Source organism: Linepithema humile, chromosome 2 (assembly GCF_040581485.1).
Source record: "Linepithema humile isolate Giens D197 chromosome 2, Lhum_UNIL_v1.0, whole genome shotgun sequence".
Lineage (NCBI taxonomy): Eukaryota > Metazoa > Arthropoda > Insecta > Hymenoptera > Formicidae > Linepithema > Linepithema humile.
The window spans coordinates 2,695,722-2,721,078 of record NC_090129.1 but is presented as its reverse complement, the minus strand read 5'-3'; the positions used below and the strand labels follow the sequence as shown (position 1 = coordinate 2,721,078).

The following is a 25,357-nucleotide window of genomic DNA, read 5'->3' as shown; positions in this document are numbered from 1 at the left end:
CGATGACAATAGATTTCCTATTTTTGGCAGCACTGAAACCGGAATAGGACAGGTCAGTACTGATTGTCACGTGTGCAGAGTACAAGAAAGAGTAAAAGGAACACTACGGTGCAGTAATGGCGCATAACATTGTCAAATGTCATCATATGTCATTTGAGCTGATCATTTTCCGTTCTTCAGTTGTGACGTGCGTTACATTTATATCATATATTCTATATACGATCTATATTTGCTTTTTGCTAACTTAAATATTTCTGACTGCATACCTTGTTAATATGCAGATCATGATTCTTCTCTGCTTCATTCTTTTTGTTTCGGATGCATATCTTTACTGATTTTCTTGCATCATATTTGTATCCTTTTTTGCAGTAAATGAATATATATCTGTATCATTGGAAATGCAAGTAGCGCGGCTGGAATAAACGTATCGATCAATGTTTCGCATATTTTATTGGCATGATAATGCCGAAGCACAATAGATCTCGTATGCACGAGTACTGCTTATTCATAGTGCAATTAAACATCTTATGTAAGTACTGACGTTGTTATTATGCTTTTTTTTTCTGCATTACATTCGTATTGTGCAGGTATAATTTTTTATCCAATTACATTGTATTATACATGCACGATTAATTAATTGCGATGCAAATGCAAATTCTCAGCTGCGAGATCACAATAGGAATGAAAAAAATCTCTCTAGGAATAAATATTGATAATATATTCATTGATATATTTTTATAGATTGCATATACATAGAAAAATTTTGCTATTTTACTCTCCTTTTTTTTCTCTTTGTCTAAATTTATTTATTCCTAAATTCACTCTAGAAGAATTTTCTCTAAGATTAATTTTTAAAATGTTAAGATCGTTTTTCATTAAATAAGATAAAAGGCAATAATAACTTTAACGGCATGATTATTGGATTCGGCTTTCTAATTTTTAATCTGATTTTTAGATGAAAGGATTGGTGAAAGCGAGCAAAATGCAATTACGCTTCAAAATGAAATGATATATTCATAATTCGATACTATCGAAACATGTTGCGAGCGATTGGCTGCGCTAAGCCGGGTACGTCCGGTTTTGATCACCGGTGTCGCTGCACTCAAATGTGAAGTCGCGCGAGTTAGTAAAATACGAATCGAGCTGCATCAGTTTGCATCAGTGTGCGGTGGTGTGCGGTCGGTAGTTTGTACGGTGGATCGGAGCGACGTCGGGCGGCAAATCTGTCAACCTTTTTCTCCGTCGGAGAATTCGTCGGCGCGCGTCGCCGGCATATGAAACGAGTTTAGTCGTGCAGCGGAACGATGGCCGCGTGTATCAACGATGAACAGGTATCTCCGACGAATGCCGTGAGAAAGCCGTCGTTGACGGCGACCGGCGCCGCCGCTGCCGGCAAGCCGTTGTACTGGCAACATCGGCTCTTCGGCAAACAGCTTGCACGTTGCAGTCAGGTTAACGACATGAAGAAGTCTATTGACTCGACGGCGACCTCGCTCATCCACGAGGACGGCCAGCCGGTCTGCGAGATCATCGGCATGTACTTCAGCTTCGTGAACCCCGGCGCGACCTGCGACGACTTCACGCGTCAGCTGGTCGAGCTCTACTCGAACGTTAACGGCGCGGACAACAACGGCGTCGGCGAGCGCGGCGAGAGGAGGAAGAGATTCGAGGTGGTACACGTGGTTCTCTGGAGCAACGTGACCGACGTGCTCGACTTCGAGGAGAGCTTTCGCGCCCATGTAGCCGATTTGCCTTGGCTCGCTGTGCCGAATCGGGATTACGAAAGGAAGGTAAGAGGATTTTCTTTTTTTTTTTTTTTTTAAATCTTTTGTTCTTCCTTTTTTATTGCGCTTCGGCGATATCCGTGTTTCGGTACCTTTTTTGTTTTCTCTTTCCGCCCTTTTTACGATACTCCTGTGTAAAAGATTAAAAGGTACCGCATGTGTTAAAAGGTACGTGAAATGACATTTCACCGAATGATATTCTGCAGAACGAATTGTCGGAACTTTTTGTCCACTGTTGACATTGGTTCGTCATTAGTTCCGGATGTTTGCTGCGCTCAAACTGTTGCCGCGTGCATAAAGCTCTGTTATAGTAGTAATCATTTATAATTCTTTATTTTAGGCTAACATCGATTATTTACTGCGTCAGGTATAAAACGGATATATTCTCGGACCCTAGCAAATCCGTAATCTACAGTAATCTATTGTCGGAGCGCAGAATTCAAAGTGTTCATTGAAATTGTTCGACCACCGGAAAACTCCACGCGCTAATCCTAACGGAAAGGAGAGATTGAAAAGTTTTCCGCCGCGCGATCGTGTTGAGTAGCTTTGAGTAGGTTTCTCTTTTTATTATCGCGACGAAACTTTTCAACCGATTGTAGCGGTTGTATTGATCTCGTTAAAAGTTTGCTCGTTTCGAGGAGAAATGGCAGAAATGGCCGAGAAATTTAATTTCGTCTTACCGGTCCTTATATATTTCAGGAAATATATACAGCAGACACAAATGTATCCATCCAGCAGTTGACATTAATTAAGTTGCCTCTCAGGATAAAAATATCTCGCGAAGTCTCTGTACTTGAAACTTCAATAACAGTATTATTTTCCGATACATTAAAATTCAAGAAGAAAGCGCATTAACCCCGATGTCGGATTTAATGAGAACGCGTCTAAAGATCACCTTAGGCGAGGATTTTGCGAATTGTGCGCGCACACGGAATTAATATTCCGACTGAAACAACAGCACACGACGACGTGTGTTTTTCATTTCAAGCGCAGGCTTTTAATCCCTTCGCAGACGCGCTCGCGCTATTTAAGGTTCGAATTTTATTTCTGTGAACGCGCCAGGCGCGGAGGTCGGTCGCGTGCACTTTCGAGATGTATTATCCACCCGCGCGATCTTTCTGCCATTACCATTTCCTGGTATGCATTATCGTCGTCGTCGTCGTCGTCGTCGTTGATACGGCGCGGTGGTGCAGGGCGAACGGGGGCGACGAAGAAAATTGCGAAAGTACAGCTTGTAAGAATGGCCTTGCGTGCGAATAGCTAAGAGGAGTGGTAGAAGCTTTTAGACATAGTAAAGCGTCTTGTTGTGAAATGCGTGTGTTAATGCATTTTATGTCTTGAACTGCTTTCTACTTTAGACACTTTCATTTTCACATCTCATTAGAAATAACAAAATTACTACTGGCGCGCGTACCACAAACTTGAACAGTTCATCCGTGATTTCTATCTCGAATATCCCAGTAATTAAGTCTCGGATTAAATATTTTTCATTTTATGAAATTTATTCGCTAGTTTTTGTACAGATATTATTCATTGTTCAATTATTAAAAATTCTTCAGTTTGAACTTTAAACAATGCGTACGGAATGCAACACAAATATTTGAAATGTTCAAACGGTGGGCCACTTTATGTTTTATTCAGCCGGGGTACTTTAGACTCATTGATGTTTATAATGGGGATGCACGTAGGGTACAATACGTACATTTAATCGGCTCCAATTACGGAGAGATCCGCAACGATAAGCGCTTTAGCCGTAATCAACGTCAAGTGCAGCGTCGCGATTGGTCCTCGCTCATTAATTCTGCGCATAAATCGCTTTTGAGAGCGTCTCGTTGCAATTACCGATGCTTTGTGACAGTTTCGTTAACAATGAGAGAGACAAAGCTAATCGATTGCCGCGACTTAAGAAAAATTAGAGATCAATTATATAATATTTAAGAGATCCGTGGCGTTTTATGACACAAAGAGGATTTCATTTATTATATTAGTAAGGAAATTTATCGCATTAATACGTTCGGAATAAATAATTCAAAATTCTCCATTTGCTAAATTCATTTTCATACATTAATTTTACTCTTTTTTTTTTTACAGAAGTTTTATTGTAACACGATAAATGATGTTGAAACAACGACATAACGTTCAGTCTCGATTGATGAGATTACAGAAAACAGACGCGCGTCGCTAACTCACGTTGCTCATCATCGTCGACCCGATTACTCGTCTTTTTCGCTTCCGTGCATTTTCGGTGGTCCTTCATCTTCTTTATTCCCGCACGAGGAAACGTCACTCGACTGCGCACATCCCGTGAATAACCGTGTCTAGGAGGTTCGCCGCTTCAACGCTTTAATCAGCGATGAGGTTGTTCATAGCTCGGGACGTTTTAATCGTTTCGTAAGAAAACGCACGTTTTTACCCGCCAGCAACGTTAACGAGAAAGGAGAAAAAAAAGGAAAAAGGCGAGCCGACGACGTCGGGGAGGGACGACCCATATCTTTCTCAAATAGCGTTCTCGTTCGTTCCACGCGATAATGAAAGGAATCGGAAGAGGAAGAGAGACGGGGCGGCGGTGAGAGAGGAATGAGCTTGCACGGTGTGTATGTTTCTTTTCATTCGCGCGAGCTTGTACATACACGAGCTTGTGTATGAAAGATGAAGCGAATGCGAATCGCAGCTGTAGTTCGGAATGGACTGAAAATCTAAACAAAAGTCATGAAATTTTAATTATCTCCTTGCGCGTTTTCTCTCTTCTGCACGAGTAATTGTTTTAAATTTCAATGAGAGAAATCAATTTTTTTTCCTACGAATATGCCGACGATGATTTATATCCCGAATATGTATTTTCACGATGTTGTAGCATCGATCGAAAAGCACGCGACACAAAATCGAACTGGTCGCCCGACTATAATGCACGCGAACTCTCTCTTATAGGCGCTATTTAATTTTAAATAAACCTTACAGTTTACAAGACTGCAAGTTAAGGTTTAGTAAAAAAAGACATTTAATCTTGCGATAAAATGCAAAGATTTTGATTAAAACATAAATCATTTTTTACTATTAATAAATTAGTAAATTTTTTCGTATATCATACAATATAACTAGTGAATTTTAGTAATGTGGCAAAAAGAGATAGTAAAATTTTTAATTTTAGTTAATGGTCTAATGAAAATATCGACTATAATTTTACGATAAAGTTCGCGGTTCAAACGTGAAGTAGCATACTTGAGATTCTGTTTAAACATTTTTCTTACAAACGTCTCGTAAACTGTTTGAAATATTCCAGACTGGCGTGTATCAAAGATCTGACAGCTGTATAGCAATATAACGTAATTCTGTACACAACAGAGTTAAACAATCGACCGAATTGTAAATTTATACAGCGAGGTCCCTTACAGAGATATATTAGTGTACATTCGACAGTTTCCACTAATTACACGCAATTTGCTAATTAAATTATCGTACAAACTGACAGGTAGCTATTGCGATTTCCATCTCAATCCGTTCCATTAAATCTCTCTGTTATTTCATTTAAATATATCAAATAGATTGTAATTTTGATTTTCTCTGAAATTAATCGTCCATTCGACCCGTACGTTGAAATTGTTAATTTTGATTCTCATGTGTGATGTGATTATGTAGACTCATTTATGCGTTGAGTACGTGTTGATAAGCATTTGCATTAGCTAATAATTAAACAAAAGAAGGGATAATTATTAATATTGATTCAGTAATTAATAAGGTTAATTTTTTTTTTAATATTGGAGTGGGTTTGATTTTATGACAGAGTAGAATCTTCTAAAATGAATATCGAGAAGATAAATACGCACTCAATATCTGTTTCAATCAAGATTTTTTTAGGAACAACACAACGCGCGCGATAAGCGTAGATGTATAAACATAGATTATGCATTTTGCGCGGACAATGCAAAATAATTCATTTTCATTAAATCTATTCATGTGCGATGAATGCAAAGTGTCGCGTTAAATTTCACAATGTATGCATTTAAATGATTATATTGTCAATTTGCATATGATGAATAGGAGATCAAAATTTTATTGATAAATTTATGAATGCGTGGGTACATTGCTGCAATTTATACATCTAAAATATCGCTTATACTTTTTGAGAGAGAGAGAGAGAGACAATCACTTCGTTAACTATTCTGAAAATAAATATAAATTTATCGTGAAAAAGATACAAGTATTGTACATACGTCGTTTAACTTTACAATGTCGAGTGCAGTTGTGTGGACAGGAAATCTTATCGCTCTTCCATGTCACGGCGGACCCAGCTTTGTTTTACATTTTCTCTTTATTGCAGTACATGCCTATGAATTGTGCACGGCCTATTAGTCCGTGGTCAAAAGGAAAGTGGTGAATGCACAAATTGCTCGCATGAAAAGCCGTCCCCGTATTTTCAGGAGAAAAACGAATCTCGCGACGTTGAGCCGCGCTATCGTCGTGCATCAACCTTTTCACGGCGAGACGCAAGCTCTTTTGTGTCACGAGCTTTTTTTTCATAATCGAACTTGCTTGCCCTTCGTTAGACGAAGATTATGAATAGTCACGTAACAAGTGAATCAATGAATTTGAAATGCTTTTTGTCAATGCAGGAAATGCAAAGAATTTCCGTTCCGCCTGTGCAAATTATTCCGTGCGGCAAAATCTGCTTTGCGGCGAAAGGTTGGACCGAAGATTGTTCAGCCGAAACACGGTGGGCATTTCTCACGAGATTATAGATTCAGGTACGCTAAAGAAACCACCTTGACGCTGCGACGTTCAAATGTAAATTCCGTAACATTGTCACAAGTAAGCATTGTGCAAAACTAATAATTTTCTATACTTAACTTAGTATTATTATTCTTCATTAATTATTAACAGCTGAAATAGAAATTTATCGACTGGAATATGATTTCAAATATTTGAAATTTTTTGTATTCCATTCTAGAATGGCGAGGAGAGTCTCGATCGAATTACAGGATTATTTAGGACCGCAAAAAGTGGCGTATCCCGCGCTGCTATAACGAGCCGCCTACACGCGACATCGCTTATCTGCGAACGTGAGCAATGCCCGTAGACAATGAGGGGAGTTTGAAGGGAGAACACGCGGTCGTCGTCGCGACGGCTGCAGTTGAGCGTATGGCAGAGGCGTCGGGTTAGACACTGCGGTCTGTATACATGCGGGACACGATTGAACGCGTGCGAACCAGTCAAAAGTGATCTCCCTGTCTCTCCTCCCCCACGTTTCGTTTTTAACCGCGGCGAGGGATTTTGCCGGGACAGCGAACGAGAGGGAAAGGCCCTGAGAGAATGCGGGGTGGACGAAAGAGGAGAGAGAGAGGGAGAGAGAGAGAGAGAGAGAGAGAGAGGGAGAGGAAGAGGAAGAAAGATAGGAACATAGTGCAATGTCGCGATGGTTGGGAACGTACATTGGATGGCATAAATGCTCGCTCTTCACTAAACGAGAACTTTAGTATAGAATACATCACGGTCGGATATTCAGATATTTATAAATAAAAAATTGTCTAAAATATAAGGGAATAAGCAACGTGCAGTTGACACGAGATTTGAAGTTAAGTGATACGTAAGAATTTATGCTAAATAGTTTTTAAAAACTTCAATATCAGACTTGTGCAGATTTTCGAATTCTGAATGAATTTTTAATTTCTATATCTTAGACAGCTCATCCTATTATTAAACGTCTGGATATAGCGCCTCCTTCCAGAAAGCGCTCATCTAATAACGAAAGCGTTTATGACGCTCAGTGTACGGCGATCAGCGAGGGAAATAACGATAGCACCGTCGTCGAACGGTGGCAGCGCGAGCAAGGGAGGACGCACGCGTTATCGACCGCTCCGAGACTCCGAGCGAGGGCGAGCGCGAAACGCCGTCGTGGCTGCACCATGTGACGCGGGAAGCGAGAACGGGAAGGCCGCGCGGGAAATGTACGAAGGGACGGAGCACCTCCGTCACCCCCTTCTTTCCCCCCCCCCCGCCCTTCCCCTCGGCGGACCGACCTTTTCACCCTACCTATCCTGCAAAAGTACTCGCGATAACGTACGGCGCGTTCCGCGCTCGCTATCCACCTACGGACCCTTCTCTCGCCTCGCGCTTGTCCTATCCATCCTCCGCACCCCCGCCTTATGCGCGGTCGTAACGGGGTATCTTGCGCGATACGAGAAATCGTCCGAAACCCTCCCTCGAGATATCGAGCCGCGGGGGGGCCGGCGAGGGGAGGGGGATCGCGGAGAAGAGGGTCGACCGACTTAATACAGTTTCGGGGGTAGATTGGAAGGTTTAGACTTCCGCGCGCGACTCTCCTCTCGCTTCAATCACGACACCCGACCGGCGGGAAGAGCCGCGTCAGCGAATTTTGCCAGCTAGAATACTGAGGGGGAAATGTATTTTACGATATCAATATATTTCGTCTCGAAAAAAAAATATATATATATTGATATTTCACCGGGGAATATTGAACAGTTGGATGGCATGACAAAATTGTGATAGTCTAATATTTTAGAATCCGTAATACGTTGGAAAAGAGACAGTAACATAAATGAAGGTCTTTTAAAAATATAAAATGCGAGAATTATTACACACCGGTTACACGTGGAAATAACGAAAGGACGAAAGCGGGAGGATTCGGAGATGGGTCGTACATTAAAATTAACGGTGTAAAAGGATTTTTCCCATTGAGGTGCGCTTAGGTCGTTAGTGACGTACATACATTATTCTGAGGCTGTTCGTACACACTGCTATTTTAATTACGATGATATATTTCTTCTGTTACGTTTCCTTTGTAAAAGGATTGCCTCTATTCAGCGCTAAATGTAGGGACTTGCCACGCGAGATAGATCAATATGCACGAGTTGTGCTTTTTGTACAGAATTAATTGGGTACGCGATATTGGCAATTAGTGTAATTAATACGCTTTGCAACATTTGCGAAACAAGATCTCCGGCGCGTATAGTGAACTATGCATTGATATATATATTTCCGTCCTCTTAATTGCCTTCCATTTGCAGCTTTTAGTCCATTACCCTTATTACTTCTTGAGAAACATTAACTGTGCGATTCATTGCTGCGTTGCTAATGCAATACCTCCGACTGAAGCTGTTACGGTATTTATATTTTTTCTTTCGAATAATATAAAATTAAATGAAGATCTGGCAGTACGAATTGAAAATATCGTAACTGCATTTTTTAGCGAAAATATTTTGTCTCTCATCAGATTTTGATATGTAAAAAACATTGTTTAAAAAAAGTTTTGCGAAGTACTGGATTTTTGATTTCCGAATTAATTGAAGAAGTTCCCTTTTCTACTTTCTCTCTCATTAATTAGAATTATAGAAAGACAGCTATTGTAACGCGGATCAACTTTTCTTGCTTGAGAAATTACGGTCTTGCAATCATAATACATTGATACGATCGATTGCGGTACATTAGTAGATTAATCCTCTCGTATTTTTCAGACAAGGCTCACTCGAAGGTATCGGATAAAAGCGGGCGTACCGACGTTGATTTTATTGGAGGGCACCAACGGGTCTGTAATAACAAGAGGTGGAGTGGAGCGAACTGTCGCCGATCCCATCGGCGAGGAATTCCCTTGGAGACCTCCACATCCAAAAGCCACGCTTGAGGATGGACCTCTTTTGCCGTGCGGCGCCCGCGGCAGCAATGAACCCATGTTGCACGAGGAGCTCCGTCATTGTTTCAAGGGAGTTTACTTTAGTGCACATTGGGTAAGCACCCGTCGAGTTATGTAAATGATAAAGTATTCCACTGTGCTTTTTCTAGCAATTATAATCAAATAAATCTTATTCTATACGAAAGCTACTGATTTTTTTTGACAAAACTCTTTAATCTTACTTAAAATTAGTTAAATTATAAATACTGATTTAAATTATTTTTTATCAATTATTTAGTGCCCACCTTGTAAAGCATTCACCCCGCAACTTGTGGACACATATCAACGAATCCGAGAGAGAGGTCACGATTTCGAAGTAATTTTCGTAAGTTCAGATAGGTAAGTTTGCTTTAAGATAGTTTCATACATAAGTCATCATTTCATTTTTCAAATTGCCATTTCAATTGCCACCTTATCTCATGGTATTTCTTTCTTCTTATTCGACGGCTCGATTTTTCTATACACTTCTTACTATATCACAGTATTCTTGTCCTTTTTGTATTTTCTTTTGTGAAGGGTTTCAATTGTTTTTATTCTAGGAGCGAGGACTCCTATAATGCGTACACGGAAACAATGCCTTGGTTAAGGATACCTTTCACTCAAGAAGAAAGACGTCGAAAATTGGCTAGGGCTCTCGACGTTCAAGCAATCCCAACTCTGGTCATTCTGGATCCTCGCGATAACATAATCACTCTGGATGGACGCGCCGAGTTAATCGAAGATCCGGAAGGACTGGTAATTCGTATTCAAATTTTTTAAATAATTACTACGTTACAAGAGATTTCTGAATAAGAGATTTTCAAATAAAATATGAGAAATACTTTATTTTCAAAAATTTATATTCTCTGCAAAATACATTTAGCTCTTTTACTTAATCATTAAACGTATTGTTAATTTTATAGCTATTTTCTAAATTTTCAGAACTTTCCCTGGACAAGTAGATTGCTGAACATTTTAACAGAAAAGTACGCTACATCGTTACACGATGCTCCGGCTATTATCTTGTTTGTTGGTAAGAATACAAATAAAATATGTTATTTGTATTTACTATTCTAAGAAAGAGAACAAACTTTGTTGAAAGATAACTTATCTGATCATCCTGTTATTTTACAGAGGGAGAAGACTGTGAGATTCAATTTGGAGAAAGCGTATTATTGCCAGCTGCAGAAGCATATAGAAAGAATCAGCCGGATTATGATCCAAATTATGATGATCCCAATGATGATACATTGCAATTTTATATAGCTTTGGACGTAAGTTACATGAATGAAGTAGTGTTTAATGTTGGTGAATTAAATATAATTTTCCTAAAATATTTTTTAAAGGGTTAGAAACAATTCAATTTTATATATAAGAAAATATAAAAAAGTTTTAAATATAAAATGCTTCTAAGTAAAGTAGTACATTTAACGATTTCCTTGATGCAGTGTGAAACTTCGGATATTCTCCGCGAATTCATTGATTTGGACGACGCAGTACCTCTTTTGACCGCTATCGACATTCCGCGAGGGATCTACGTAGTAATGGAGTACGGCGCTGAAATTACGGTGGACTCCGTACAACAGTTCGTCGATGGATTTCTCAACAATCAATTGCCGATAAATAAAATAGCGGCAGTGCACAAAACATCAAAAACAAAGGAACACGTGCCGGCCTAAAATCACATAAAACGTTAATTGAGCACAAAATTTGTACTTGGCAAATTTTATAAGAGAAGGAGTTGTTCGAAGTTATTCGAATCAGATGAAAAAGATCTCTCTTTCACACTCTCTTTCTTTTATACTCCTGTCTCTGTGATATTGTCGCTCTTTTCGTAGAGAAATTTGCGCGTAAATTATACTTCTTTTATAATTCTTTAGTAACCAAAAGATATGTATTATACCACAGCCAAAAATAAATCGATCAGATTGTATTTTTAAGTGTACGTACACGCACACGAATACGTTAATATATTATATATTACGTAATAAATGCCACGTAGGCGTACTATGGGAGTTCTTATATTTATGAAATAGCCCATTGTTGTAGTTTACCGAGTTTTATACATTTGTCATAGAAATTTAAAGATTTATGCAATCTCTATATACAATTATATACATTTGTATTTTCTATTAGCGAAACAATTTGATAAGTAAAATAAATTTAAGTAAGCTAATCTAAATTTAAATAATAATGTTGATAGTATTGACGCAGATGTAGTAAATGTAATGATTTTATTTGTGTATTTCTTTTTTACAAAATTATTTAATCTCATGTCTTTTAAATTGCTAATGTAGATATTATTAGAACGGGATAATTTTTCATACCTTATCTCTTACTGTTACGATCCTAACATTTTTTATACAACACATCACACTTGCACACGAATGATTCACGTATCATTGATTTACATATCAGTCCTAATTTATATTAAATATTTTACAAATATAAAGCTACCACCGTCGCTGGTTAAAAAAAAATTGTACAATGAGAGTTCGCGTTTTAAAAAAAAGGTACTGTACGTCATAAACAATAAAGTGCATTAAATCGTTTTAAAAGTCACTTTAGTTAAAAATTTACTTAATGTGATTGTTATACTACTCGTCTCTAATAATTATGCATTAAGAATGGTTATCACGTAAGGAGTGCTGTTAAAGCATCAAGAAATTTCGGTCTTTCTTCGACTTTCAGTCTTATTACTGCAAAAAGAAAAAAAATTTTTAGATATAACTCAGTTTTACTCATGCAGCATATGAATTCTAGTTTCATACTTACTTGTAGTATCAAAGTAGTCTGCCTCAATGTAACAATTTTTATTCTTCGCAGCTTGCTCAAACGCTTTTCCAAATAAACTATAATAAGTTAACAATTAATTCTCAAAGAACGTAAATTATATAATTTCGTTCACGCTTATAAATATTACCTTCTAGGCTGATCCTCGCAAACTGGCGGTATACCAATAAGGAGGCACGTCTCTTCTTCTGCACTAAATATCGCAGAGGCCACAAGAGGCCATTCAGAAGCACGTCTGTTTCTCGAAGAGTTTACGTATGCTTTGAGGGCAAATTGTGCCAGCATAATCAGAGGATGAGGATGCGCGAATAAATGAGTGTCAATATTCCCTTCTGGCACCTCGAGATACAAGAAGGAACCGAACTTCTTCACTTGCTTAGCTTCCAGTATACTCTGTGCTGTTTTAAAAATATTGAGAAGCATAAGCTTTGCTTTTTCTATGCCGCCTTCTAAAACGTCCTTTTTCGTGCGTGACAAACAGTCCAGTGCGTCTAAGAAACAACGCTGCGGTTGCCTGTCCTTTGTCTGCAAAGAAAAATATCGTGTATATTGGAAAAAGTACAAGCACCAAAAGCATTAACGATGAAAGTATCAATATTCAATTAACTTACCGTGGAATCCAGTAAAGCCAACATGGCATATACCATATCCGACGCACAATATTTAAAACGATAACCATATTGGAGAGTAAAACTAGTGCCAATAACACTATTGACATTATATTTGCCAGCTAGCTTTTCAACCATCTGTCTAAACTCTTGTCTAAAAGTAAGATCCATTGCACGAAACAGTTGTCTGGATTGCACTAGAGGTAAACCCATTTCGGCTAAAACTTCTCTCAAACGTTGTTCCCCTCTAATGGACCAAAGACGCAGCGACACTGCAGTTGACATTGAATATTTTAAGCTATTTTCAACAGTCCAGTGACGATACAATGCTAATTGGAGGCTGTTTGTTATCATTAAGGAAATTAATGCAACATATTTATCAAACTAAAATGCAATTATGAAAGGATACTCTTTGTCGTAAGTGACTTTAACAATACTCTGTTGCTGTTGTTGCTTATCAATGTCAACACCTTGTCTGTGTGATAACCTTGAAACATGAGCTTGAAGAGAACCTTCTTCAAGAACAGATATTCGTGACTCCACCTTATTAAGAATAGATTGTTCTGTTGAACCAACTATGGCCCACCATGCCATATCTAAATTATCCTTTGACATATTCCAAGCCATTTCAAAAACTACTATCGCACTCTGTTTTATAAAAAAAGTGTTGCATATAAGTAAACTATAAAGAAATGTTATATATGTATAAATTACAAAACATAATTTTGTTATATTATTCTAATTTTTAATTATAGTACTCACTGATTTGCCATAATAACTATATTGTGTATAATTAAAAAGAATTGTTGCTCTGTTTTCAACCCATTTTCTTCGTTCGCCTCGTCTCAAAATATCCTCTTCATTCAGTCTTCGTTTCTTGCTTTGTCTGTCTTCACTTTCATCATCTGATTCTTCATTAGGGTCCTCTTCATCTGACTACACATAATTAGAGAGAATTATAGAAGAAATAACTAAACAAGATGGCAATTTGTTGCAAATATTACATACACTATCATCTCGAAATATATCATTATATTCTGGGATTTCATTGTCTTCATCAGGTTTACCAAGAATGCATACTTGATGTTCTGAATATATGTTGCATAAATCATAAGGCCTATGACTGTCGAGAATGAAAAATACTACAGAAACATCTGGTTCAAGTAATTCCACTAAATCTAAGGTACCACCACAGTTTATCATAACAACATATTTTATCTGAAACAAGAAATTTTTGTATAAAATTAAAGATTATTCATCAATGGCACATGTAATAGTAAGTATATTTTCAAGAGTCTTATATTATTACCTCTGTACAATTTTCTTCAAAAGCGTTTACCATATCCTGAATGCCTCGCACAGATACAAGAGTATATATTATGTGATCATTTTTAAAAAGTTGTTGTAATATTCTACAGGCACTGATTGCATCAACGTCAAAGTTCACCAGAAGTAAACACCTCTAAAATAATGACAAGAACATTAGACACATCTGCATCACTACATAACATTGTTCAATTAAAGTCGGACTTATATTTCTATATGTTAAAATTGAATATAAAAAAGATTTTTAATAAAGAACACTACTGACAGTATATTGTCCAATATATCAAACCAGATATTATACAATGCTTGTGTCACATTTTTATGGTGAAGAAAGGAACAACGTGCATGCTCCAATTCTCTAACGCTCAAAGTGACATAATTTTGCATAATAATAATTTACACGGAAACAAAGGACGACATTAAATAGGACGACAAGTATTATAGCCAGAACATTGTAAAAAAACCGCAAGATTGTTAAAAATACTTGTAAAGACATGAGGAAACCTCATGGTGTAACCTATATGAAGGACGCGGATTACGGTATTGCGGAGCAAGGCAAAACACAAACTTACACTTTTTTGTATCACGCTGTAGAAATCCTTCTCTAGATTCGTCACGAACATGTTGCAATTGTTTACGACACGCGAGACATTGCAGGTTTCGCGACGGTTTTGTACAAATGTCTCAGCATGTGCGCGATTTAGCGCGAAAATCCAAACCGTCGGTCACAAGGCATTCCGTTGCGCGCGGCGATGGCACAACCGTCATCGCGTCGACAGGAGGCTATTTCCAGCGCCATGGCTGTAAATCCGATTTTACCAAAATTCGCTATGTGAGCGAGACAAAACAGAAATTTTCACAGCGTGTTATCCACGTTTGCACGGGCTTTGTAAACCAGCGTCAGAAACAATGATTAGTCGATACGACAGTTATTTCATAACAATTTGTAAACAGTAATCCTGCAATCGATCTGTAACAGCTGATCACGATTAATCGAATCGAATCGGATCTGGTTCAATGTATTTGGACTATTTTTTTTATCTTTTCGACGCGGAATTTATGGTATTTTGTCATATCAACGATAGTAAATTAACATTGCATTTGTTATATAACGTTATTATGTCGACAAAAATGACATGTTTTCATCAGTAATTGTCCATTACTAGGATTGTTATAATTTTGCGATGAATTCCAGAAAAAAATTTTGAAGTCATGAAGTCTAAAATTATCCTAAAATATTATGTATGATATTTATGTTCTATTAATAATATTATTATTTAAGTAGCTGACCTAACAATATTTTCATGAGATGATGATTTCGGACTGAAGATTCATTTGCCGAAACACTGTAGTTGCGGCATTCTTTATGGCGACGTTACTGATTTCACGTCAATGCGACTAGCAGAGTCAACAAAATTGTACAAATCACGTCAATTTCATTAATTAGGCAATAATCGACACACAAAATGGAATTAGTGAGAAATGTATGGAGAAAGTCTACTTTTTTATATAAGACCGGTATGCAGTGTCTGCCTGTGAGACATAGGTATGCATTTGAATCTTTTTATAACCTTAAAATATACGTGCAATGCCATTATTTATTTTGTTGTTATTGAATAACAAATAGATATAAGCCATTGCATCTTACGAAAATATTAAATTAAATTTATATGTAATTGTTAATGTTTTTTGTTGACATAATCGCAGTGGCACTACAACGTCAAATGTAGCCGAAGTGGCGGTGTTTTCACGAGATGGTGATTCAGGTCTAGGAATCACAGATGCCGGAGACACAAAACCAAAGGACGATATGATTTTCAATGCTCTCGGAGTGACCGATGAGTTGTCTTCTTACATAGGACTGGCGAGAGAGTTTGCTTGTGATGGAAAGGTTGAACATCCTTACGTCGATAAGCTTAAGAGAGTGCAAATGATTTTATTTGACCTGAACCATGCCATATCAAAGTCTGTGCCTGGGAAGACCAGGTCCTTTGAAAGCAAACATACTAAAGATCTCGAAGAGTGGATTCTTGAATATGCGAATCAACTCCCTCCTCCAGAGGATTACATCATTCCAGTAATTACTTAGATATTAGAGCGATTTTACATACTTTTCTATCAACTGTGGTATTATCTAATACTTTTATGCTAGGGCGGTGGAAAAGCTTGCGCTTCCTTACATGTTGCACGAACAGTATGTAGGCGTGCCGAGAGAAGTATCACGACACTAGTGCGAGATGGTGCTTTGGATAAAGAGGCACAAACGTATTTGAATAGATTATCAGACTTCCTTTTAACAGTATCACGTATTGCAGCCAAATGTGATCAACGCACAGAAAATATTTATATTCCACGAGCGGAAGTGACGGAAGAAAAATGAAGGGACTGAGTTAGAAATTTTTGTAGGAAATTTGATTTTTTGCACTAACGTTAATGCATAAATGTTCAATAACCATGTATGCAGATACAAAGAATAGTAGCTATGATTAAGTCTAACAGTGTAATTATATCTATTTGTTATCAAATCCACCTGCATGTTTCATATCCAGGTAGTGGATGTGTATTTTGCTGCAGACTAGCCATGTATCATTAAATTGGAAATATTTTTAAACAGAATAAAATTAGTTATATGAAGAGTATATTATAATGCTCAATTGTAATCTTAATAAACAAATTTTTATTGCAGTTTTAGTGAAAGAACAGTGTTGTGGTAAAGATATGGTTGTATGGCACACATATGTAGATAATTTACTTAAATGAGACATTAGTGATCATTGTAAATACAAACCAAAATTACTTTATTAGCCATGATGTTATTATGTAACAAAGTTATCAACAACAAATTATACTTAATAAATATAAATCTTGACAACAATTAAAAAAATGTCAGTCTATTTACAATTTATGTTAAGAGTTCTTCGCCTTCAATTACTTCTTGCAAATTAACCAATTCAAGTAAAGCAGTGCCCTTTGTTTCGGATCGGACTAATTCATCTATTGCTCTATATTGACCTGGATCGATTAAGCAGAGCATTGTTAAGGATCCACTGTCCCACTCCTCTGTTTCCATTTTAGTTATCAGTTTGATCACTTTATCTTTCAATCTTCTCGCCTCCTTTTCTGGAATGACAATTCTGAGCCTCATCTGTGCACGTTCCAAAGGCATCACAGCTTTCAATTGTGCGATGACATCCAGTGCTTGTTGTTTGGCATTGCGATTGGGTTTAACAGAAAAGTGTATTTCATCTTTCATGGCATTCTCGATCATGGAAACTGGATATGGCCGCTTTGTCTCTGGATTGATACATTTACTGGCAACTGTCGTGGCAATATCTTTGAACATGGACTCCAATGCTGAATGTCTTTCCTTGTCGGAAACTTGAAGTTCACCTTTTGCAAGAATTTGTTTGCATATTTCAGTGTGATCATCTGTGCCAAAAGCTTTCACAAGATCTTCCTTTTTTGCAACCTGGCCCTTTGATACATTGGTAAATATTGTATGTGTTTGCAATACTTCATCAATGTCCTTTTCCCTAAAATGATCAAAAACAAAAATACTGAGAATATATAATAAGATAATAATATAATAATATAATAATATAATAAGAATAAATGATATAAATGTATGATTAAATTCTGTGTACGAGAAAAAACATAAAAGTTCTTAGATATCATTAAACGAGTCTTACTATAGTGTATTTATATGTATGTAAACATTGAAGAAAAATAGGTTAAAAACAATTCTACTTTAAGCACAATTTTTTAGCACGAAAACTTACAATTTGTTTCTCCAGGATATTACTTTGTTCTTATAACAGGCAATTTCGAATCGTTTACCACCTTTCTTCATACGAACGACAGCAACGTTCGTCAATCTTATTTGATTCGTTGGTGTAAATATCTTCGACATTTTCGCAGTAACCTCAATTAAAATATTCAACCGACAGAGCAATCAAATCGTTTAATGCGAAATACGTAATTGATACGTAATATTCTTGTTTTTTTTCTATCTATATTTCTACAAGGCGTTGCACATTACATGAAATTACAACCCAAATAACAAATTGCAATACACGTTTACTGAATGTAGTAGTAGTAGTAGTAGATGTGTAGTGGCACCGGGGAGCTCCCCCTTGCGGCCATATGGTTCGTGATGGGAAATGGAGAGGGGAGGGCGGTAAGTTTAAATGGATAGTTTAGTACTGAATGTGACTGAATGCATCGACCGACTGAGCATAGAATGTATGCACTGCAAGATACAACAGGTGAATTCTACATATTTGTGTGTATTTTGTTAAGCGTAAGATAAAATAACAAATCTGATTGGCTTTGCTATTTTAGTGCTAACTGGTATTAACGTATTAGGTAACGAATGATGAAGAATGTGAGTATAAATATGGCGTTACAATTACTTCCCCCTTTCGTCTACTGCCTACACCCCCTCTTCTATGTTCCATGAGATAAGTTGGCAATGCATGTAATACGGTAGTCAATTGACGTATCAATTTTGATTTCCTTCTTCATATAATTCGGTATTTTTATATTATTTTCAAACCTAAAATTTATTTTAAACAATTAATTTTAAATAATTCGGTGAGTGTTTTGTGTTACCTTCTATATACAACTCGTGTACACGCCGTGCAGGCCATACTATTGGCGCGTTATCGGCCGCGTTAAATGCGTTACGACGCCGTCCTGGCGAGTTATTTGCTTGCGTGGCTCCATTCATTGTGCTTCAATTATTTCTACCAAAATACTTTAAAATATTTTCAAATGTTAGATAATTAGATGCTAGACGGTTTGTCGTTTGAACAGTTTCAGGTTCGCGGTCTGTTATGGAAGGCATCGCAGTGGATTGCATAGTCGAATTCGAATCGTTCTGTATTTCACGTAATTATTGTCATCTAGTAAGTGAATCTTGCACACGAAACCTAATCGCAAGTGTCTTGTAAACTGTCGGGAGTGTTATAGTGTATCAAACATCGTGTGCAATCGTTATGTGTCGTCACGGTTTCGGTGTCGGAGGTTATTCGAAGGCATTGTTCTAGCAATAAGATACAAACGCTTGAAATTGATTGCAATCTCCGCATATTTGTCATTTTCGCATCAAAGCTAATAATTCAACGAAATTACAATTAGTGCACAATCATTGTCAAGTATGTACACATCGTCAATTTTTTCTCAAAATATTTTTTTATTTTTTAAATCAGACAATATTTCATTAAACAATATTTTTTATCAAACAATATTTCATGCTTATTTTTATTTATGTAATGTATTTGTATTTTGTTGACTAAATCTTTGCCGATGCATTCCCATTTTACATTACCGACGATCAGTTATATCAAGATTCTTCAAATTTGATATGATAGTCACAAAATTGCTCAAAATGTCGAGTTTTTGATAATATTTTATCAATGCCTGACGCTGTCGTTAAAAAGTAATTTAAAAAATGCGAATACATTTAAAAATCTCGAGACAAAAGTCACTATTTATTATCGATGATTGTTAAGTTGCATGTAGCTCGAAGCAAGAAAAACTGGTAATAAATAATTCATCGACGAGAAAAAAAATCAAGTGAAAAAGATCAATGCATCTGCTGTGAAATTGGTCGCATGTATCGAGAAAATCGAAAATGTGACGTCACGAGAGCGCGCGATAAGACAGATTCGATGGGAGGAAGCGAACGGCGCGGGCGTGCGCGGTGCAGCAGTCGACTGTATCGAATATGGCCGCCGCAAGCGTGATGCCGTCAAAGGTGCGCGAAAAATGACGGGTTTTCCGCGCTCCTGACGGCGCGATCGTACTTACGCGCGCGAGAACAGTGTCGAGCAAACGTAGTGCTGCGTCGTGACGTTAGGACGACACGACGGCGGTGTCGCATCACCATGGCGTTGGTCACAGTGCAGCGTTCTCCGAGCGTGTCCAGCTCTCCACAGAGTTCGGTGAGTGTTTTGTGTTACCTTCTATATACAACTCGTGTAAACGCCGTGCAGGCCGTACTATCGGCGCTTTATCGGCCGCGTGAAATGCGTTACGACGCCGTCCTGGCGGGTCACTCGCTTGCGTGGCTCTGTTCGGCTCGGCCGGAGCTTAGACCGGCTGCTCTACCTTATTTGGCGGTGCACTGACAGCCGCGCGAGAAAGGGAATCTGTGAGAAATTAAAAGTTCCCCCATACATCACGTATCCACGTTCGCGAGGTAGCGCGACGTGACACGCGTGACACGGCCACCGGGCCACGGTCGCCGGCGCGGAAAGCGCGCCGAAACAAAGGCACTCGTGGCGTAAACAAACGTAGGCAGGTAGGTCGTCCGTCCGCTCGCTTCGAATCGCCTATTCTCTGCTGATGTATCGCCGCTCGTCCTCGATACCCGCGTCGTGGCGCGATCGCGGATCGTGCTCCGAGGAGATTGTGTTGTTACACGGGTTTTTGTTTATCGCTTTATGCTTTCGCTTTCCGTTCACACGATCGTCATTGATAAGTTCTCTCACGTAGTCGAAGGCGGTTTTGTACTCCATTGTCCGTGATCTCGCATTTATTGATGTTCGCGAAGGCGCTTTCACGATATCGAACTTTTGTTGCGAGATGAAAGTTGGAAGGCGCAGGTTCTTTTGTCGTAGCGCGCGAGTGGCCGATGAATGATTGCGCGCTTCCGTAGCGCTGATAATAGTGCATGCGAATGATAATTTCGCGGTTTCATTTCCTAGTAGTTTCTCAGTAGCGGAATTGTGCAACAAATGCGAGACGAACGCGAAATTGTTTCTCATCGGATGATCTATTGAGTGGCCGATTCGTTATCGGATATCGTTATCGATTGTTGAATCATATTGCGATGTACACGGTTGCAAAGATATTTTAATATTCCAATTGCAACACATTGTTACTAATGAAATTATTATAAATTCTAGATTTTTTAATATAAAAAAATGCCAGTATATATGTAAATGTAACAATATTAATGCGATAGCAATAATAATAACTGTGCTTATATATTAATTATTTAATGCGCAACAATAATTTATTTTATATAAGCGTGCACAGTTGATTGTCCTTTATATTAAAATATTTTACCAGATTAACAGAAATTATATTTTATTTCCAAAATTTGAAATAAAGTATAATCGAACTAAATTTTCAATTTATTTATCAATTAATTTTCAACAGATTATTATCTCAAAAATTATTTTCTATTTTATACGTAATAGTTGAATATTCTATGTTGCGCTAAATAACCTTTTAGTCTTCGAATACTAAAATGAGTACTAAATTCATTGCAAAAATTGTGCTTTGTTTCTGGCATTTAATTTTCATTCGCTTTCCACAAATCGCTTTCACATCTTATACGTATCTCATTCGCTTGCGTTGTTCGATACAGCCACCTTCGACGCTTCGACCTTTCGTTTGCGACGATCTTATCGCGAGCGGACCTCCACGCTCCAAGGGGTGACAATCACGTCGCGGAGGCGCTGCCGATCCGAACCAAAGCGCGCACACCGACACGCTCGCGCGTATGCGAGCGAGGTGGTGTGGAGAGACGTTCTCTCTCAGCCCTCCTCGGCGTCGGCGGACTCAGTTGGTCCGCCGTCACTTGGTCACGACGGTAGCTCGCGAAGCTGATAAATATTTTGCTGCGATCTGATCGCGTTTTCGGTCGCTGCTCCTCCGAGTTCGACATTTAAAACTTTAATTTTCGCGTCTCTCCGTATTTTCGCTCATATCGGTTCACTTTTCACGTCGGAATCAGACTAATCGCGATAATGAGAGATGATTGTCGAAACAGTATGTGCAGTATAATCACAGAATGTAATTAGAAACTCGATTACTGGCGCAAAGTTGTTTATATCCGATAATCAATCACATCAATGTCGATCTGATTTGTAGCTAGTTCATTTGACGAATTTTATCCGGCGAAAGTTTCGGTCGATGGCGGAGACGCGTTGTCGCATTTGCATATCGTGAGGGGACGTTTGTCGATAGCACGTGAGGCATGATTGTACTGAAGCAGAAGGCTTCTGTGCACTATGGCCTGCCACCGCCGCCGGCACCCCAGCCACCCTCGCCGTGGTCCAGTATTCTGTGGGGCGACAATCGGCGATCTCGTGGGCGAAGAGTCGCGTGTGGCGTACGCGTCACGCAACTGCGAGACAAAGTCACCGCAAAAGTAAGATTCCACGCTATGCGGATGATTTTTTTTTTTTTTTTTTTTTTTGTTTAACGAGTTTAGAATCACGCTAACGTACTTCGTGGTACTGATTCTCACAATCTGAGCGAATAAATTTATTGCCATTACGTGAGATTTATTTTGCAAATAAGTGTCTTTTTTTATTGAAGACATAGAATTTTATTTTCCCGCAATTTTTCAATTCTTAGTATTAAGTGTTTCTTACTATTACAATCGTTTTTATCTTTCTATGACAAACTGTGATAAAATGTGAATTCATGACGCCTACAAATTCGCGATGAAGCACATTAGATTTTGACAAGGAAAAACGAATCGCAGAAATAAGTACAATTTTGTCGAGATAATTAAGATGAAGAATGCGACCGTTATTCGAATTAATCACATGCCTTTCTTTGAGGGTAATCAAGATCCGCGATAACGGAATACTAAGCAGCACGCAAATCGTATCGAATATGGGGAAAGTCACTTTAACGGCATACGACATTACGGACACGCTCATATTTTGTATATAATTAACACGCAAAGGCACAAACTTATCGCAATATATTAATTATGATGGAAGATGAAACGCGAAGTTGAATATGAAATTAGGTTTTCTATTATAATTTTCTATTCATATTTTGTATTGTACAATATATTAATCATAACATATTGATGCATACAAGTTTAATCGAATGTAAGAACAATATTTATTGAAGGAAAATTTGCAATAGTTGATCTGAATAGCATAGTATATTTTATTTTGTTGAATGCATTTTAAATTTAATAATATTTGAATATAAACAAAGTTATAAATATATAAAAATAATAGATTTTTAAATAATTAATATTATAAAATTAAAAGAGGGTAATCAATAATTTATCCTTTTCTAGAATGCAATTTTTTGCTAAAATAAAAAGCTTAAAATAGAATTTTTTCACATTTTTAATCTCTAAATCGCTTGTCTGCAATCAACAGTTATATAAGAAAAGTACTTTACTTTAATTAAATACTACCACTAATCACCTCAGTTTTGCACGAAGAGTTTCATGCGTGACTACTACGCATTGTTTGTCACGTATAAGTCTTACTTGCTTTTTGTCTTCTTAATTGAGCAACAGTATAATTAATATGGATTGACACGTGGTCATTGCATCACTGATTTATGCGCGCTTCAGTTGCATTGTCCGAAAACACGTTACAGAAGTCGAAAGTGTGTTTTTATTTTCTATTTTCCCAGATCGTATCTCTCTGTTTTATTACCGTTATTACGTCTTTCGAGCTCGCAATTATGCTTCGTGAACTTTTGTTAGAAACTGAAAGTTTTCACAATTCATTATTAATTTGTTCTTATTTTGGTTTATCCGCACATGCCGCATTATTTTTCTGTCAAAATAAAAAATATAAAATAATTTTAGAAAATAAATCTACATAACTTAAAAATATGCAGAAATATGAAACGGTGTTTTGTAACACATTGTATATTTCGTTACATTTCGTATTGAGATACGTTATCTTAATACAGTGTGTGGCAATGACATTGAATTCTCTCAGTCAATTTAATCATAACCACGCATGGACACCAAACACAATACGTTCTTCTGACTCGACTGCGAGTTGACTTTATCAGACTAAAAAATGACACGTTGAGTGTGTAACGCTTAGAAGCGGCAGGCAGGATTATCAAGATTTACGTTTGTGCTGATGCATATGAAATTACTTCGAACAGTCGACGTTAAATCGCGCGTGTGAAATTTTCTTTGAATTCTAAAATCTATCGATGCATTTTTATTAAGCTTTTGTTTTATAATACAAATACGTATATCTCTGAGTTATCTGCAATATATAAATAAAAAACAAAATATTCGAAAGATGTTCAAGAAAGTATACTTAAATTTTTATTCCATTTTAATTTCTAATTTTTATACTTTTAATTTTGTCATTTGATACTGAAATAAACGTGCTTAATTACAATTTTTCACAGTACTGATTGGTTTACGAAAAAGATGATTTCATAACGGAGATTCTAACATTGCAATATTATTTAATTATCAATGCGAACGCATTGTTACATGGCATAAATGATTCTTACGAAAGTACCTGATACACAAATTCGATGATTTCCTGATTTCTCGTCATTCGAATTATATTTTTTCCGTATATTTAAATTTTTGCGAAATTATATTATAAAAGCAAGGGACTAATGCTACAGACTGCCTCTTCAACATTAATTATTTTGTTATCTTTTTATATTTTGGGATTCGATTATCATCGATTATTATCAGATGGATAACTGCTGAATAAATTGGCAAATTATACTTACTAATAATGTTGAGCAATCGTGTTTTATATTTTTGTCTGCATGGTTGTGTTAATAGAAAGTAATGCGAGCAAAATTAATGATCTGAATATGTAATGCATATGTATGTTCGCGCTATTAACACATTTTTACGGTAAATGCAATGCTAACGTTCAATTATCGCTTTAACTTATCAATGTTATTACAAAATCCTGCGTTAATTACGAATTTCGCGATAAATTATAACGAAATTTTCATTGAAATTCGTGAAATGCGAAATGATTTAGAATATTACGTTTTACTTGATTTTAAAATCAACATTTTTTGTTCGAAATTATTTGATATTAATTAATGCGCATAATTTTATATTTGAAGTCGGTCAGTTTCTTCGCCGAGATCGTATCGATTACCGAAGAAGTCGTCGTGGAATTTCTCATAGATATGTCGTGAGAAAGCGAAACGCACGTACGGCGGCGTATTTCTGTTAAGAGGCGTGTATCGTCCACGAGAGTTAATACGTACAAACGGCGGGAGAAATGCGCGGTAATTCATGTGGGACGATTCGAACAACGTCGTCGTACGCGATCGGATCTCGTATCCGCGTTTCGCCAGTCGGCAGTTCCGCGTGCAATTATAAACCCGAAATAGAACTCCGAATGATCCTTCTTGCGCGCGCGGTGTGTGTTAGATACGCGTGCAACTTTAAAACAGTCACGTCT

The 25,357-nt window shown here is 37.5% G+C and overlaps 5 protein-coding genes across 6 annotated transcripts in view; 3 read left to right on the top strand and 2 right to left on the bottom strand.

Annotated features, from left to right (window-relative positions):
- The first annotated feature begins 77 nt into the window (after nt 1–77).
- Nucleotides 78–11,454, top strand: LOC105677539 (nucleoredoxin-like). Its single transcript, XM_012376236.2, has 9 exons — nt 78–187; nt 370–529; nt 956–1,790; nt 9,254–9,523; nt 9,707–9,807; nt 10,008–10,203; nt 10,390–10,480; nt 10,582–10,721; nt 10,896–11,454. The coding sequence occupies exons 3-9, from the start codon at nt 1,305–1,307 to the stop codon at nt 11,124–11,126; spliced, it is 1,515 nt and encodes a 504-aa protein (XP_012231659.2). The 5' UTR covers nt 78–187; nt 370–529; nt 956–1,304; the 3' UTR covers nt 11,127–11,454.
- Cdc45 (cell division cycle protein 45) lies at nt 10,581–15,214 on the bottom strand. The gene is made up of 9 exons (XM_012376325.2): nt 14,747–15,214; nt 14,158–14,310; nt 13,857–14,066; nt 13,611–13,784; nt 13,258–13,496; nt 12,852–13,188; nt 12,371–12,765; nt 12,223–12,299; nt 10,581–12,146 (listed from the first exon to the last, which is right to left on the bottom strand). Exons 1-9 carry the CDS (start codon nt 14,795–14,797, stop codon nt 12,082–12,084), a joined length of 1,701 nt encoding a protein of 566 aa, XP_012231748.1. The 5' UTR covers nt 14,798–15,214; the 3' UTR covers nt 10,581–12,081.
- Nucleotides 15,215–15,394: 180 nt separating this feature from the next.
- On the top strand, nt 15,395–17,058 carry LOC105677597 (corrinoid adenosyltransferase MMAB-like). Its single transcript, XM_012376328.2, has 3 exons — nt 15,395–15,720; nt 15,882–16,251; nt 16,327–17,058. The coding sequence occupies exons 1-3, from the start codon at nt 15,641–15,643 to the stop codon at nt 16,552–16,554; spliced, it is 678 nt and encodes a 225-aa protein (XP_012231751.1). The 5' UTR covers nt 15,395–15,640; the 3' UTR covers nt 16,555–17,058.
- Sbds (SBDS ribosome maturation factor) lies at nt 16,956–18,308 on the bottom strand. The gene is made up of 2 exons (XM_012376327.2): nt 17,954–18,308; nt 16,956–17,707 (listed from the first exon to the last, which is right to left on the bottom strand). Exons 1-2 carry the CDS (start codon nt 18,082–18,084, stop codon nt 17,077–17,079), a joined length of 762 nt encoding a protein of 253 aa, XP_012231750.1. The 5' UTR covers nt 18,085–18,308; the 3' UTR covers nt 16,956–17,076.
- Nucleotides 18,309–19,451: 1,143 nt separating this feature from the next.
- ssh (Protein phosphatase Slingshot) overlaps nt 19,452–25,357 on the top strand; it is a 103,341-nt gene continuing 97,435 nt past the window's right edge. The window contains exon 1 of one of the 2 annotated variants that reach the window (XM_067350381.1): nt 19,452–20,119. In XM_067350381.1, coding sequence (XP_067206482.1) covers nt 20,063–20,119 — 57 coding nt within the window. In that variant the 5' untranslated portion in view covers nt 19,452–20,062. Of the gene's footprint in view, nt 20,120–21,754; nt 22,339–25,357 lie in introns of those variants that run through there. The other variant, XM_012376253.2, reaches the window with a different exon arrangement.